This window comes from Orbicella franksi, chromosome 9 (assembly GCF_964199315.1).
Source record: "Orbicella franksi chromosome 9, jaOrbFran1.1, whole genome shotgun sequence".
Classification (NCBI taxonomy): domain Eukaryota; kingdom Metazoa; phylum Cnidaria; class Anthozoa; order Scleractinia; family Merulinidae; genus Orbicella; species Orbicella franksi.
The window spans coordinates 13,342,799-13,358,056 of NC_138153.1; the positions used below are offsets into that span (position 1 = coordinate 13,342,799).

At 39.6% G+C, this 15,258-nt stretch overlaps 2 protein-coding genes across 2 annotated transcripts in view; both read right to left on the minus strand.

Annotated features, from left to right (window-relative positions):
• LOC145498081 (bone morphogenetic protein 1 homolog) overlaps window positions 1-4,244 on the minus strand; it is a 17,789-nt gene extending 13,545 nt beyond the window's left edge. Inside the window, exons 1-5 of the mRNA XM_081477960.1 lie at window positions 4,163-4,244; window positions 3,608-3,716; window positions 2,930-3,277; window positions 2,311-2,340; window positions 1,906-2,023 (exon numbers count right to left, since the gene is read on the minus strand). Coding sequence (XP_081334086.1) covers window positions 1,906-2,023; window positions 2,311-2,340; window positions 2,930-3,239 — 458 coding nt within the window. The 5' untranslated portion in view covers window positions 3,240-3,277; window positions 3,608-3,716; window positions 4,163-4,244. The remainder of the gene's footprint in view (window positions 1-1,905; window positions 2,024-2,310; window positions 2,341-2,929; window positions 3,278-3,607; window positions 3,717-4,162) is intronic.
• Window positions 3,558-14,988, minus strand: LOC145497350 (MAM and LDL-receptor class A domain-containing protein 1-like). The gene is made up of 13 exons (XM_081477171.1): window positions 14,833-14,988; window positions 14,277-14,376; window positions 13,693-13,776; window positions 12,987-13,267; window positions 12,229-12,397; window positions 11,488-11,637; window positions 7,585-7,749; window positions 6,939-7,082; window positions 6,340-6,574; window positions 6,096-6,241; window positions 5,284-5,523; window positions 4,163-4,431; window positions 3,558-3,716 (listed from the first exon to the last, which is right to left on the minus strand). The coding sequence occupies exons 1-13, from the start codon at window positions 14,986-14,988 to the stop codon at window positions 3,558-3,560; spliced, it is 2,298 nt and encodes a 765-aa protein (XP_081333297.1).
• Window positions 14,989-15,258: the final 270 nt, after the last annotated feature.

Consider the following 15,258-nt stretch of genomic DNA (forward strand, 5'->3'; position numbering starts at 1 on the left):
TCTCTTCTTTCTACGTGGTTCCTTTAACGCAGTAAATTAATTTAATATGGGTTCGAAGGCAAATTCAGACTTAGCTCTGACAATTTTATTGCATTATACGCATCCATAATCCATTTGTATTGGCCATGGACTATGTATAAACCGAAATACAGGGTTTGTACACATTCTTTTATGCAAAATTCAAAAACTATTTTTCATATCTTCTCCAAACCGTTAGTTTTTATTTACAATTACAGGGTTAAGGATCAAATCACACTACTAGTATTATGATGCACTGAAAACGCACACAAACCTCGATGCCATATTATACGCATTATACGCATCCATAATCCATTTGTATTGGCCATGGACTATGTATAAACCGAAATACAGGGTTTGTACACATTCTTTTATGCAAATTTATTTACAATTACAGGGTTAAGTATCAAATCACACTACTAGTATTATGATGCACTGAAAACGCACACAAACCTCGATGCCATAGGGGCACTCGATAATAATGATAATAATGTAACTGTACAGAGACGTTATGAGTTTTTGCGATTGAAAATTTTGGCTAAGAGTAACATGATTAAATACTGTGGGGTGACCGTGGGGTAGGCTCTCGTCAAGTCAGGTGGGAGTGGCTACCATACTACGGAACCCGCAGATAAGCGCCTGACAGACGGCCTTTTAGGCTCAAACTTAGACTTAACCTGACGTGAAACCGACTGGCCATCAACCTCGACTTAAAACAAGAAGATCTGTTAGATCTTAAAACCGCGCTTTTAAAATTTAACTATTTTCTTAGCACTACAGTTGCAACGCAGTGTACATTCGAAAGTAATCCTTGATGATTCATTGATTACTGTAGACATCACATCACTTGATCAACACAGACTGTACTATTGCACCATCAGTCGTAGCCGTTGCGAAATCTCCGATGACATAATAGTGTTAATCTGGAACTTTCTTTGGGATAAGTATGGGCATGAAGATACGAACACTATTAACAACAGCTTTCTTTCTTAAAAGTCAAGTTTAAATTTAATATTTTCCTTGAGTAAAGGGCTAGCAAAGAAGTCACACGAGTCACATAATTCAAGAATTGCGTTATCGACAGCTATCTTTAGTACGGTGGTTATTTCCCTACCAATGACGTAATCATTGCATGTCCTGACATGTTCTTTGCTTGGCTTGCAAATATTTCATTTTCCTTCCGATCTATGAACTCGCTGCGATGAAAGAGCCAAAGAATTTACTTCATTTGCCTAAAACCACAAGAAATACTCGCAAACTTGCAAATAAATTAATGACCGTCGCTTCTGGCGAAATAAACTTCCAAAGTAAACACGATCTTATTAGTCACGTAGCGAAAGTGAAAGCTGCAACGTTAACGCATTCCATGGCTGACGTAATACCTTTTTTTAGCGTATTTATTAATCCCTTTGAATCCAACGCTTCGATAAAACCAAAAGAAAATATATTTTACCCACAACAAAGGAAACAATATCCGTAAAAGTATCCGTGTATTGATGTCTTAACAGCTTCTGGCGGAAAAAACATCACACGTTGCATGACTCGGAATTTGGCCGAGCGGAGGTCTGCGTCTGGTCACCGACAAAAAAAAAAAAAATAAACCACGGGTAAACCTAGAACCGCGCTCGGCCCATGGCCGCGCGGTTAATAAATAGTAACAGTCGAAAGATTTGCTCTTACAGATTTACCATCTCGTGACGCAAAAACTGGTGTAGTGAAATTAGAGTTCGACTGTCAATACTACAACTACAAACACGTAGCTACAGTGTGGGATTACCCCAATCTCAAATTACCAAATGTTAATCAAGCTTGAAAAATTAATGAAAGTTTTATCTTTGAGACTTATAGACTAAAAAACTATTAAACTTATCAGACAGCCAGACTTACAGCGCTGATGTCAGACTTGATATATTCCATGGTATACTCGCAATGGACTCTGCCGCTTCCAACACATATCGCTGTGGCATTCCTTTTACAGTGTAACATCTAGAACCAACTGGACAATCTGCGCAAAGGAAAATATATACGCGGAAATATAACATTTTAATTTTTGCATGTGCCTTTCCCCTGTTTTTTCTTTTCTTTTTTTTTTTAATCCATTCTTGGGCTATATTTCATAGGCTCCTGTCGAAGAACGATTCTAGAGAAGATTCTTGTTCACACGAGGCTGCTTTCTGTATAGGCAGTCAACCAGGTCTGGCCATTGAACCATTCCCGTATGAATACCTAGGATGGTCGGTTTATCAACCCCCTGCACATGTTTAATTGATAATATATATATTTCAGTATTACCTGGTTTCATCTTGCATTGATCTACCTCTTCTGAAAGCCAAAAAGAAAAGTTATGAACGAAACTCTTTCTTCACCATTGACAATACAAACTAAAACGTTGTAAGTTGCATAAAAAGTACATAATGATTCATATGCTTTCTTGTCACGGTATGGCAACAAAGGGCTTCGAATGATTCCCCTATTATTTCGAACAGGGGCCTGCTTAGTTTCGTTATCTAGCAAAAACTTGTCTGATTCATATTGGCTTTTGATAAGCTTTGCAGTGGGTTTACGATTTGACTAAAGCAGTGCTAGGTTTTGTTAACGTAACTCCACAGTTTGCGCAATTGTATGATCTCCTTCTTGTTGATGTAAAATTGAACCTTTTTCGGGGTTTTTGGCCAGTTTCGCTGACCTCAATTTTGACAGAACGAAGCACATTCTTATTTCTGACCTATTTTCTAAGTTTCTCGTGGTTGTTAAGAGGTAAAGAAAACCCTGTACATTTGCAATTTTGTCCTGTAAGCTTCAGTGCCATGTTGCAATTTTGGCACACGTATTTTGACCTGTTACAAGTCGAAGCTATGGAGCACTTCACGTTTTACATAAATGAAGCGTGTAGCGCAAAACTCTGATGTACCTTTTCTTGTGTAATACTCCGCTTTGAATCCCGTGCGCACTACCTTGCTATCAGATTTAAACACGATTAGCATGTTATTTGATGAAGATTCCAACATCTCTGGGTAATAATGACCACAAAATCTGCCAAGGGAGGTAGAATCTGCGGAATTCCCATCAAACACCTCAATATAGTCATTTAAGCATCGCGTGTCCCCTCGTTCCAGGTTAAAATAAACGAATTGAAATCTGATCACATGACCAAAAGGAGCGGTTATACGCCATTCACACCAACTGTTAGTTGTATAATATCCGGGGTAGTAAGGCGACATGATGAGACCACGTTTACCAGTGAGGTGCTCACTGCAGCCTTAAAGAAAGGAACACATCCGGTTCAATCCAACAATAAACTCATTCAAGAAGTATCGGTTCTAATATTTGCAAAGTTGAGATAGCTACTTGTACGGTCAAATTACTTGCTTAGTCGGTTTTAAAACAATGCCTTCAAGAAGTGTTTTAAGGTTAGCTGTACCAAAGGAGTTCCTTCAATGGCCTGACTGCGAATATTCTCTGCCGACTCTGGTGTAATTGTTAGAGTTCTCACAATTGTTCTTGTAAATAGGTGGAGATAGAGACATAGAACTTACAGCTTACTGGTTAGTTTTATCCTCGCTTTTTAACATAATACTGGAATTTTTACCTTTCTTGGCTGCTTTTTCGGGCTCTGCGGGGCAGTAACCATTGGTGAAGTAAGGTGCTGCTATAGCAATAAATCCTTTTCGTTGTTCTAGGTTTCCTTCAAATATCAGCTGAAACAATAATAATAAAGTAAATTATATAATATCATGAATAAAATCTAAAATTTTAAGGCTAAAAAAGTCCCGATGGAGCTGGGGTTGTTTCTCATACTGACCAGAACTGTGATCCACTTAAAGAGAAGTCTGACGCTTTGCATAAACATGAGCAATCGAATGAGTTGGATGAATAAAATAAGTATTCATTACCGATTGCCCAATTCTTGAGACTTTTTGAAAATGAACCATTTGCACACGCATGGAACAAAACCCGCCATCATGGATTGCAAAAGAATGTGACAGTCCCATCAAGCAGCGATTCTAACCAGTAAAGCCTGACTACTTAATGGTTTGGATATCTCAGAGAGAAGCTTTCCATGTGGCATGCATGGTGGGTCTTTAAGATCATGTGACCGTATGTTGCTCAAGACCCATTGTAAAATCCAAAGAGCTCTTTTCACCTGATGTTGCGTCACTCCAGATACCGATACTTGTCCGTAACGCCAAGAGTTATCGCCATTTGACTCGTCTTGCCAGATAGGTCTTTCTCTTGAAAATATATCATCTATTTGGTAGAGTCGTAGATAATTATTGCCTGCACCAAGCAACATGTAACGGAACTTCAAGCATTTACTGTAACCATCGGCTGATCGATTATACCATGGGCTTCGTACACGGGCAAGGTTTGATCCACCTTTGCTAGATAAGGAGAAGGTAGCTAGACGATTACCTGTGAAAAAAGTGTGAAATCCAGAAATTTGACCCTTGAATATACACATACAACTTTTTACCTTATCACAATCAAACCCTGTTTGATAGCGCTGAGTAACAACAGCTAATGACGATAAGAAACGTTTTCCAAGATTGAGAATAGCTATTGGACCATAGCACTCCCCCCTTGTGAAAATGGGCAGGGTTTGGCCACAAATTGGGCTCCGTTATACAACATTGCTTACGCATCGACTTCTATACCACAATTTAGCTCGCCACGTCATCTGTAAAAATACTTAAACATAACGATCACAAAATTACATCGAATGTATTTACAATACATAGCTGCACTGAAATGGACAATTACTCCAGTAGAGCTTTTGTATATATTTGTAACTGAAATCTCCTCTTCTTTAAAAAACGTTGAACCTTTGTGGACTTATATTCAAACTTTGACGGCAGCTTATCAAACTCATTGATGATTCATCAAGTTAAAACAAAGAAAATCACAACAGTGAAGGAGGTTTAGATACCCAGTCTTAATTAGCACAGATTTTGACGATTTTACTTCTCCGTTTACTCCTTAGTTTTTGTTTCGATCGAGAACATATCAAACACTGAAACAGTGTTTCATCGGCTTTCCAAACACCTCGAATTTCGTCAAAAATACTCCGCTGCGCGTCGTATTTTCAACTCTCTTCTCGGTTTTTGGATATCCCGATGAAACACTGTCACCCGTGTTTGATATATTACTTATAATGTCAACCTATTCTTTGGAACTACTTAGATGTGGCAGCGGGCTATAAGAGGCCTCACACACGAGCGACAAAAGAGTTATGTGATCGATAAAAAGACTTGTGTTATTACAAACCAGTCCGATCTCGGGAGGATGAGGTGTCATAATAAACATAAGCATTCCCTTGAAGTCCATCAAGCATGGTTCCCCACGACTGTAGATCTCCGTCTCTCCTCTTGCAGCCCAAGGACATCCGATAGATCTCGTCTTCTTCAATCACATTTTTCCAGATGTTGACACCACTGACACGACCCACACCTGCTTCTTGTGATGAATTGCTTACATCCGGGCAGCTGATAATAAGGCGACCACCCCCTTAAGTGGATAACAATTATAAAAAGAGTCGACTTTCTAGAGGTCTCTTTTCATAGGAAAAGCTACTCTTTCAGTTAAAGAATACGTATAAATTAAAAGCTAGCATTAACGGTCTCAATTTTGTCGTAAGCATGCGAATAAAATGTTTATCGTAGCGTCATCCTTTGCATAATATCCTGGTAGAAAATCCTAAAGCAGCATATAAAACCATCGTTTCTGTCTGATTACGTCTGTTAGTATTACGCTCCGTTGAATGGCTGACAGAACCCTCTACACCACCTCCTTATCAAAGTATTAATACGAAGAAACGCAGGGTTTTTTTCTTAATCAAGGAAAATTAATGGACATTCTAATATTAAAAGTAAAATGTATCCCACGGTCGTGAGAGAGGGGAGGGCGCTTTAACATAACAGCTCTCCTAGATCTGCATTCTTCTGCCAAACGTTATCTATCCTGGCATCAACATGAGTGGTGAATAATTCTTGGACAAACTTGATGAAATGCTGGTTAACGATCTAATCAAATGAGCAACTTTGATTGACGAATAATGTTAATTTACTTATCTTTGATACCTAGAATCACAAGGCTATCAATAGCAGCCTCATAACTGCTGATCCGTTTCAGACCATTAACGAAAACTTTCAGGTACCCGCCAAGTGAAAGCCAGGTCATACACACATTATGCCATTCTTCATCAGCCACAAAGGATGGAACTACCCTGAATAAATAAAGACATGAAATATATCAAATGCCGACGAACTACTTTATACAACGTATACAACAATTTAAACTAAGTAACTGGAGTAAAATACTCACCAATCGTTTCCAAGAACGGTAATTGTGATACTATTGTTAAAAAAACGTATTCCAAGGGCAGTGGTCTCTCCACAACTCTCCGATTTCGTCATGTATTTTATCTCTACCGTGGATACATTTGTTTGAACCCAAGCGCAAGCAGTGACGGCTTTCAGGTCATTTTCTATGGCAACTTCATGCACTGTGATGTTTCCAAATATAGATTGTGGCAGGATAACTTGAAAATCACTTTTTTCTGTAAATCATATGGAGTAAAGCATATTAATGATTATAAAGAATACGTGGGAAATAATATAACAAGTATGGAGAGATTTCTGTCACTGTGGAGCCCAAGAGCTGTCCTTTTTAACAAATCAAGAGATAATCTAAATTTGAGGTGTACATTTCTTTCCTTTTTTTCAGACGCGTCTTCCTTTTTGTACTTTTCGTTGGCGTATGTTTTGCTTTCGAAGTGAATCGCCAGACTGGCAATTTACGATATACCGATTTTTAGCAAATTATTGTCATGTGTCACATTGGTATTTGATTTTCTTTCCCGATAAAATGGATTATCCCATTCCAATGGGCTCCATTTTCATTAATTCGCTTAGTGGACTTACCCTGATATGACTCATCTTTGGCAGTCGACACTGATGTGAATTGTTTTTTCAAGTTCTTGGCTTGCTCCTGACTGACGATTTGCCAGGTAGTGTCACCATCTTCAACTTCCCACTTACACAGCTCTCGATCAAGTCCACAATAATCTATTATTTAAATATAAGTTTAAAAACACATGTGCAGCAACGTTAAAAATATATTTTTAAAAGACTTTGAAATGAATCATTTAAATTGCAGGTATGATCGAACAGCTATTATCCGATACTAAAATAGAATCCATTTGTCCGTTGGCTGTTCAGTTTTAGCCACACAGATAGGTAAGAATGTAGTAAGAAAAAAAAGCGGCCACGAGACGAATCTTTGCTATCTCTGCCTCTCATATGTTAGAGGTCAGACTGAGAAACAGATCACGAAACGCATAGTATCTCGGTTATGGTATTTTAAGACATAGCGAAGGAAAAATAACAAACTGGCTAAGTTAGTGTTAATAAAGGAACACCATTTTACGGCAGTTCCCATCAAACAACTCTCTGATGGACAAAACGGTGGCATAGTCAGCCATAAGGCCTTAAGGTTGCACGTATATCTGTTGGTGTTCACTAGACTCAGCAACTCAGTTAGGAACGAATAGCAAACTTAAGCTATCACCTTTGCAGTAGCCCCATTCCACGTATTCTAAGTCGTAAACCCAGTTTAAAGAACACCATGGTTTTGGCCTGTCTGGTGTCGTGATGCAAGAGGAGTGGGTGTCGTTACCATAAGAGAAGGGAAAAGCACAGCATTGTCCACTTTCTGTTTTCCACAGGCAAATATCTGTCACAAAAAAGAAAATAGTACGTTTAACGTCCAATGCACTTGGAGTAAATCGTTAAAGAAATCCCAGATTCTCGTAGCGTTCAACAATTTTAGCATAAGTTTCATTTTGCTTTCATTATGTCCTTTGTTTTCATTATGTACTACTTTACGATATATAGTTAATAGACAGATTTAGCCAAGCCTAAAGGCGGAGCTCCTGGGCCGGCTTGTTCAGGGCCTCATTAAGCTAACTCAGGATAAGTGAGAATTTTGATTTGAGAGTTTTTGTAACTTGGCGGTGAGGTTTTCTACTTATATTGTTTGGCCTTCAGAGTTTGAATGATCTCAAACTACGCAAAACAGAAGCAGATGAAAATCATTTTTGTTCAAGAAAAATTTATACTTTGGATAACTTCTAATCCCGGGTTAGCATTTCGAACAGCCCGGCCTTGATTACAGTAAGTTAACCTGGCTTGTGCCTGCGATCCGTTCGAAAAGTCGGTACCTGGTCAGCGGTTAACTTCAAAAACACGTGACCTCGTTGAGCTTAAAACTTGAGTCCGCATTATGGTCATGTGATACTGGTCTGCGGATACCTTGTTTTGCCAGGTATCAATTGACCATAAAATGGATGTCCAATATCAAAGATGTACACTGTAAACCAAGGCCGCATGTCCTGCCCATGTCCTATTAGCTGGAGTATGGCCGCCATGTTGTACGACGTCGTCGTCGTGCGTACGCGCCCACGAGGAATACCACTAGCCATTTTTACCATGAGAAAAGCGATTCACGGGTTTCTATGAGTATGGGGCTCCGCTTGGTGGCCCTTCGGGCTGCCAGAGCTCCGCTATCAGCGGAGACGTTAAACGTCGGGGAAAGGCACGTGACATGAGCAGCAACGGTTCGTGTATGCCCAAGTCACTCTAATCGGCATCATCGACAAAAACGTTCCCTGATCCTCGATTTTTCAGTGGCTGGTTTTTGAAAAGTGAATCTTAAAATCGTTTCCTAGACTCGAACGGTGGTTTTAACGTAATTTCCGTGTTGACCAAAATGGCTAATGATTTGTGCCCAAACACCATTTTATATTCGTAACAGGAGCCATAATCGGGGACGGAGACCGTAAGTCTTGGGATCCGCGCGCACCTATGATATGGGACAATTTTTCTATTTTTAGAACAAATTGCGCCATCCTGACGTCATATATCCGCGCGGATCCGCGCACATGTCGGGGGCTCTCGCGTGGATGTTGTCACGTTGCATGATCAAATGGCGAGAGTTGAGAGATTATCTTGCGTATTTTTGACAGCGATGGCAGGGAATAAGGCAGGGAATACGAACCAGGGCGCTTATATGTAGCTTTATGCTCTGAGCTAATGGAAAAGGTGGGTTTTTCAGGGTCGAAAACAAGACTTCAATCTCGCGCTGGGAATGAATAATAAGATCTGCTCGCGCTAGTTGTAAGCTTACGCGTATGTTTTTGCGTTTGTTGTGACTTAAGAATATAGCAAGAAAACTCTCTACTCTGGTATCGAGATCATTTTTGAGTTTCTCAGACAATGGTTAATCATAACCAAAACCTGTTTTGATAGTTTCTTATTGTTTCTGCTTGTTTGGTGAGTTTGCAAAAGTTTTTGAAAGGAAAGTCTGACGCGTACAATTAGCTCATTTGCATAGTGCAGCTCGTGCACTTTCAAGTCCGAGTCGGTGTTTTCAATTGTCAACAAATCTTGACAAAGATTTCTTTCGTTATCTTTTGTGCTGAGATGCTGCAACAAATTTTACGAACGCAAAAAAGGCTACTAACATCATGTTTGTTTCTTCAACATAAGCATAGTGAAGTTTTACACTGCGAAAATGAAAATAGACAAGGAGTTTTGATAACTCAATCAACAAAATCGAAATCGTTATTCGAAGTTGATTAAAGAAAGCGTCATCGTAACTTTGCTGATTATTTCTGCTTTATTCACATATTTTCAGCTTAGCTTTTAATATGTTCTCAAACATTTATCAATCTTAAACATATTTAAAAACTATAGAGTTATTGTTTGAGTTCGATGTACGCTTTCACATGAAAGTGCGGCGGAACACACGGTACAATTTGTCATGTTTACTGACTGTACAAAACACGCATCGGCGGGTGCTCTCATTCATCGACAACAGAGAATTAGTGGATCTTTACGCGAATAAAACTGAGCAGTATCTACGGACGTAAAATTGTTGGGCCTTGACGGAACATCAAACGTTGCTTACAATTCAGATGGAACTCAAACTAGCAATTATTTTGTTTTACTTTTCGGTCGCGATAGACTGGCAAATTCCTCGCAAGCGTGTAAGAAGAGGAGCTAGGAAAGTATGAAGTCCTGAAGCTCTGCTATATCTAAATATATCCAGCTAGTTTTTTGCTGTGTAATGGAAAAGCTGTTAATCTTCAACATATGTGAAATTTAAAGTGGAGTAATGTACAGCTCATGTAAAAGAAACATCCGTCGGAACACAACTTGGTCACCGAAATATATAAGTTTAAAGCGGAACATCCCTAAATTCGACACTGTCTTACTTCACTCAAACTGGAGCAGCTTACAACGAAAATACTTAAGCAAAATTCCAATAGACGTAAACGCGTTGAGTTGTGGGCCAAAAACATAAAAAATTTCGGGAATTTCGGACGCCATTTCCCCCGCGCGACATTCGCAAAAATCCTCGCAGCATGTACGCGCGTGTGCCGCAGGCGATGGCGCAATTTGTCCTAAAAATAGAATTATTGTCCCATATCATGGGGACAGCCCCAATACTAGACATGGCGCGCGCTTACGGTCTCCGTCCCTGATTATGGCTCCTGATTCGTAAGCAATAAAACAACACTACGCATGTTCCATAAAGCCTTAACATTATAGGTTACATGTGACTCTAGCTTTGCTTCCTCTCATTCTGTGAGCTCCCTGACTGGGTAAAACGTGAACGGGTCTTGTAATTCATACCCTAGCTCGTAACTAACATAACTCGAAAAAAACTTTGGCTACTAATAGCAAAGTGCCCGTGCATTTGCTACCGCAGAGGTATTCATTCATCTTTATCGTAATTTGACTCGTGTTATTAAATGTTTAGAAACGATGACGCGCGCAAAAAAGATTGTTGTTGTTGTTTATAGTGGTCAATGCGCTTAGCTACACCTAGCTAGTTCACTGGCATGCCACTTTAAATGAAGGAAACAAATATATCAACTAAACGTAATAGGCTTTAAAATCCCAACCGACGGGAGGCAGACCAGTTGGCTATTTACAAGCATGGCCGAGGAGTTGAACTAGGGTCTACCGAGAAACAACTCCAGCTAAGTGGCCAGAGCAGGACTTGAACCCGCGACCTCCGGATTTCAATTCCGGCGCCCTAACCACTCGGCCACGTTGCCTGCTAATTAAATCCTGATTAAATACTGATTAAACTATTTCTCTAAGACCGGTTGTTGTTATTTTGGTGCTTAACTCCGCTTTCCACCGCGCATTGGACGCCAGGAACGAGAGATATACTATGACTCCCTTGCTTGCACTACACCTTAACTAACTGAGCACTACTGCTCCTCCCACAGAAAACATAAAAGAGTAGAACTTGCAACAGCTTATTTACATGAGATAGACGATGAATTACATCGGGTTCTATTTAAAGCTTAAACTCGTCTCTTTGCAGTCTCCCTTCCCCTGATGTTTTAAACATTTTCTGTTAGAATAGAACATACAGGTGTCTTAAACTGCATCTTACCCTGGCAGACACCATAATCGGAACGAGAGTCGCCATCTCTACACCAGTAGCTGTCGCTATCGTGACTTGTACATGAGTAGTACTCTGCCCTCAGATAGTGAAAGGGAAACTTACAACAAGTGTGATAGTTCGTCAGCCAAGTGCATGTGTCTGAATTACGAAAAAACAAAAAGGAAGAACTCGGGCTTTCTCAGAACTAAGTGTTGACAACAACAAAAGCTTCGCTATATGATTCGTAGGTCTCTTTTGCAATATTATTTTCAAAATTTGGTATCCTCAAAACTGGCAATCTTAAAATCTTCAATATTAGGAAATTGCATTAGTAACAGCAAAGCCAGTATAATAAAATCGTGACTACAATATTCCTGTTGAAACCAGTGAGATATCATTTTTGTAAGAAACTGATCACACTTACCTTTACCACTCTAAACGACCCTAGTAACTCGCTTTAACGTAAACTTATGTTTGGGTCACCTGCCGAATACATTGCTAACAAAGAAGAAATTCTCGGGCAATTTGAACGCAACGATAGCGCAAAAAGTGTAATGGGATGGTGTAGAATACTGGAAACTTAATTAACTTGTAACATAAGAACTTAGATTTAAAAAAAAAAAAAAAAAAAACCTCTCACTAATTGATAAATGTAGAGAAGGAAAGAAAGCGAAAGAAGGACTGACAGAGGTATTCCCAAACTAATTAAAGAGAAAGTGAAATGCCTTATCGTTGATTTTAGCAATTTACCTTTTAGACCGTCGTTTGGAATGACGCTGCAGGTTTCTTTGGAAAAAGATATGTCATCCAGTCCTAGCAAAATTCGTTCGGGAGACTGTAAAGTTCCTTCAAACAAGACCTGCGGATAACAACAAAGGGAACTGTGGCAAAACAGCCAGAGGTTTAGTAGTTGACTTATCTAGCCCGTGGGATTGGTCTGTTTGTTAATGTTGCATGCGTTCTTCCCGATAGAGCGTGTTTTTGCCCAGCTGACGCTCCTCTTCGAGTAGTACCAGCCTAGCCGAGATAGGTTAATCCAGGTCAAAGTTCACTGCATGACGAAACAGCTGCTAAGACAACCGATGAAGAAGTTGTCGTTTAATTCTTCATCCCAGGCTTGGCTGTATAGAAGATCTTGTGCCCAGTCTGCTAGCGCGATCTCACCTGGTCGCTGGTGAAAACTCTTACAAAGCACCAGGCTTGCTTTTAAGCAGCTACGTAGCAGGTTCTTGATCGTTAACTGACGCTTTCAAGCCTGCGTCACTCGGCTCAGACGACAGACTTGGAAAACTATTTCACGGCTTAACGTTAGTTATAATATTCGGTGCTTGCCATTTATATGATAAGATGACACATCGACATAGCCTCAATCCCTTCTTGCATATTAAACAGCCTCTGACTTTTTCAAAGCATTGAAATGAATCAAGACTTAAAGATAGAATTTTGGATATGGATATATGGCTTGTGTTATAAGACATCGTTTTTATCCTGTGCCATCATTTCCTCACCTTAAAAGAAGTGAAGTTTTGGATGAGAGGAAGCTGTACATACACCCAGCGGTTTGATCTATAAGCCGTGGACCACAGGGTTATGACGTCACTATTGTTTTCAGGATGATGAATCGAGACCTTCAGTTCAACAAACTCGTCGTTAAAATGCGATCTTTCTTCTTCGCCAGTTAAATACCAGAATCTTAAACACTGCCATCCATGTTCTCGCTGAAGGAGTTTGGTCGTCAACGTTTTGCTGATTGGGTATGCGTTTTCCGTTTTAAAGTAAAGAGGATGTCCTGTAAAAGTACATGATAATCGTCAGCCTTACAATTCAGAAACGGCCTCCTTATCAATCACATCGCATGTTAATGAAGGATGATGTTTATTTGGTCATGCAACAAATGGTTTGGCGTTAATTTTTACCTCGCACATATCCTTGCCCTGACACCTGATTTTAGCACTGAGTATCATTGTCAGCTTTTTCATACTTTCTATTATTTTTTGTTACTCCAGAAAGAACCGCAATTGGAGAAGATAAGATGTCTCCTCTTTACCGCTCTGTTCTCATTCTTTCGTTATCATCGGATATTGCGCTTAACTCAGGACCGAAATCAATTACCTTTACCCTTTGGCACAAAGTGAAAAAGGTGGAACTTCCCTCTTTTCTTAACACTCACCCACATATCACAAATGTTTGAAAGCACAAGCAAATTGTCCTTACTATTTTCTTTAAAAATCTTTGTCTCCCAGTCTTCCTCACCAGCCCAACCACATGATCCATCTTCAAAGTAACAGTCCGGGCTTTCTGGAAACGGGAGAGAATAGAAAAAAAAAAAAAGGTTCACTAGAGTGAACATTATGGCTGTCAGAATGATTGCTGAGGTGTTATACAGGTACATTGGCAAGTCAAATAAATACGGAATCATAATAAGGTGCAATTCCGAAAAACAGAATCGCTTTTCTTTATGTTTGTGTCCTTTTTTAATGAAAGCTATTTAGGCCCACGTGCACACTTTAGAAACAGGACTGGAGTCAGCCCTACCAGTTCCCTAAGATCTTTATTCCTGTGAAAACCCACAACAACAAATTTTGGCAATATTACAGAAAAATAATTCCTAATAAGTGGGATTTAAGTCGTCACGTACACCAGGACTCGTTACAAGAGTAAAAAAGAAACAGTCAGTGCCTTTATACCAACGTTCGTTATACCGGAGAACCACTACTGCCAATTGCACTTATTCGTATGATTCTGAGCTTCTTAGATGTTTATTTTCAGCGTTCACGTTGAAGAGAATATTTCCTTACCCTGTTTGACGATCTTAGAGCACTTCCCATCCAGAACAGTGACATCATCAATAGCTATATCTCCTGAACTTCCGCCCTCTATGACGCCTTCTATGACAAACTATGGCAAAACATTTTACTTCATTTTTTTTTCCAACGATATTCTTGTGAGGGCTCACCTTGACTAATGAACAGTCGTGGGTTCTACACCAACCTTAATGGGTTTAGTGCTCGGCTACTAGTAAGATGAGCGGCGCCACAGAATACGGATTCCGTCTTTATTGGTTTGGCACTCTATCGAGGACAGTCGTGAACTAACTACGACAGAAACGTGCCCTTGAATATGCACGTGGGAACATGGCTGAATAACCTAGGCATGTCCGAATGGCACGGGTGTTGAATTACAGGTATCCAGTTACAATTTATCTCAGCAATTGTAAGGCCACGGAATCGCGCGCCAATTGAATGGCAAATAAGCGCCCGCAGAAACAATCAGAATCGAGATATTTTATTACAGATGAGATTATCATAACGCACCACCGGGGTCAAATAACATTCTCCTGGCAGTATGTTTTACCTGAAATTGCTTTTCATGATGTCTTGGATTCATAGGAACTTGTGCAAATATCCAGTTGTCTCCCATGTGCCCCTGTTGACTCCACACCTTTGTTTCAGACCCACTTGCATTTTCTTGTATGTAAATGTTCAGAGATCCTACATCTTTTCCAAACATGTGGTACCAGAACTGTAGACAAAGCTCTTGTGTGTTTATAAACCAGCCACTTTGTACACAATTATACAAAAAAGTACATGTATGTCTTCCCCAGTAATATTTTAGTTCAATATCTCACCATTCTACTGGGATAGCTACAATCAGTGACAAAAAGTAGACAACACCTCAAAATAGAATTTTACAGTGAATTGTCACTAAAAATATTTTATTAATGTACATGTAGTTTCACAAGTTCCATAATAGAAGAAGTTTTTTGTAGGCAGGAGTAAT

Bases quoted from the DNA above. Each gene is read 5' to 3' on its own strand.
- LOC145497350 (XM_081477171.1), bottom strand. From the start codon at position 14,988: ATGTTTGGAAAAGATGTAGGATCTCTGAACATTTACATACAAGAAAAT. The intron at 13,268-13,692 runs GTAAGGACAATT...GTACTTTTACAG, and splicing joins AAAGATTTTTAAAGAAAATA to GACATCCTCTTTACTTTAAA. The intron at 6,575-6,938 runs GTAAGTCCACTA...TATGATTTACAG, and splicing joins CAAAGATGAGTCATATCAGG to AAAAAAGTGATTTTCAAGTT.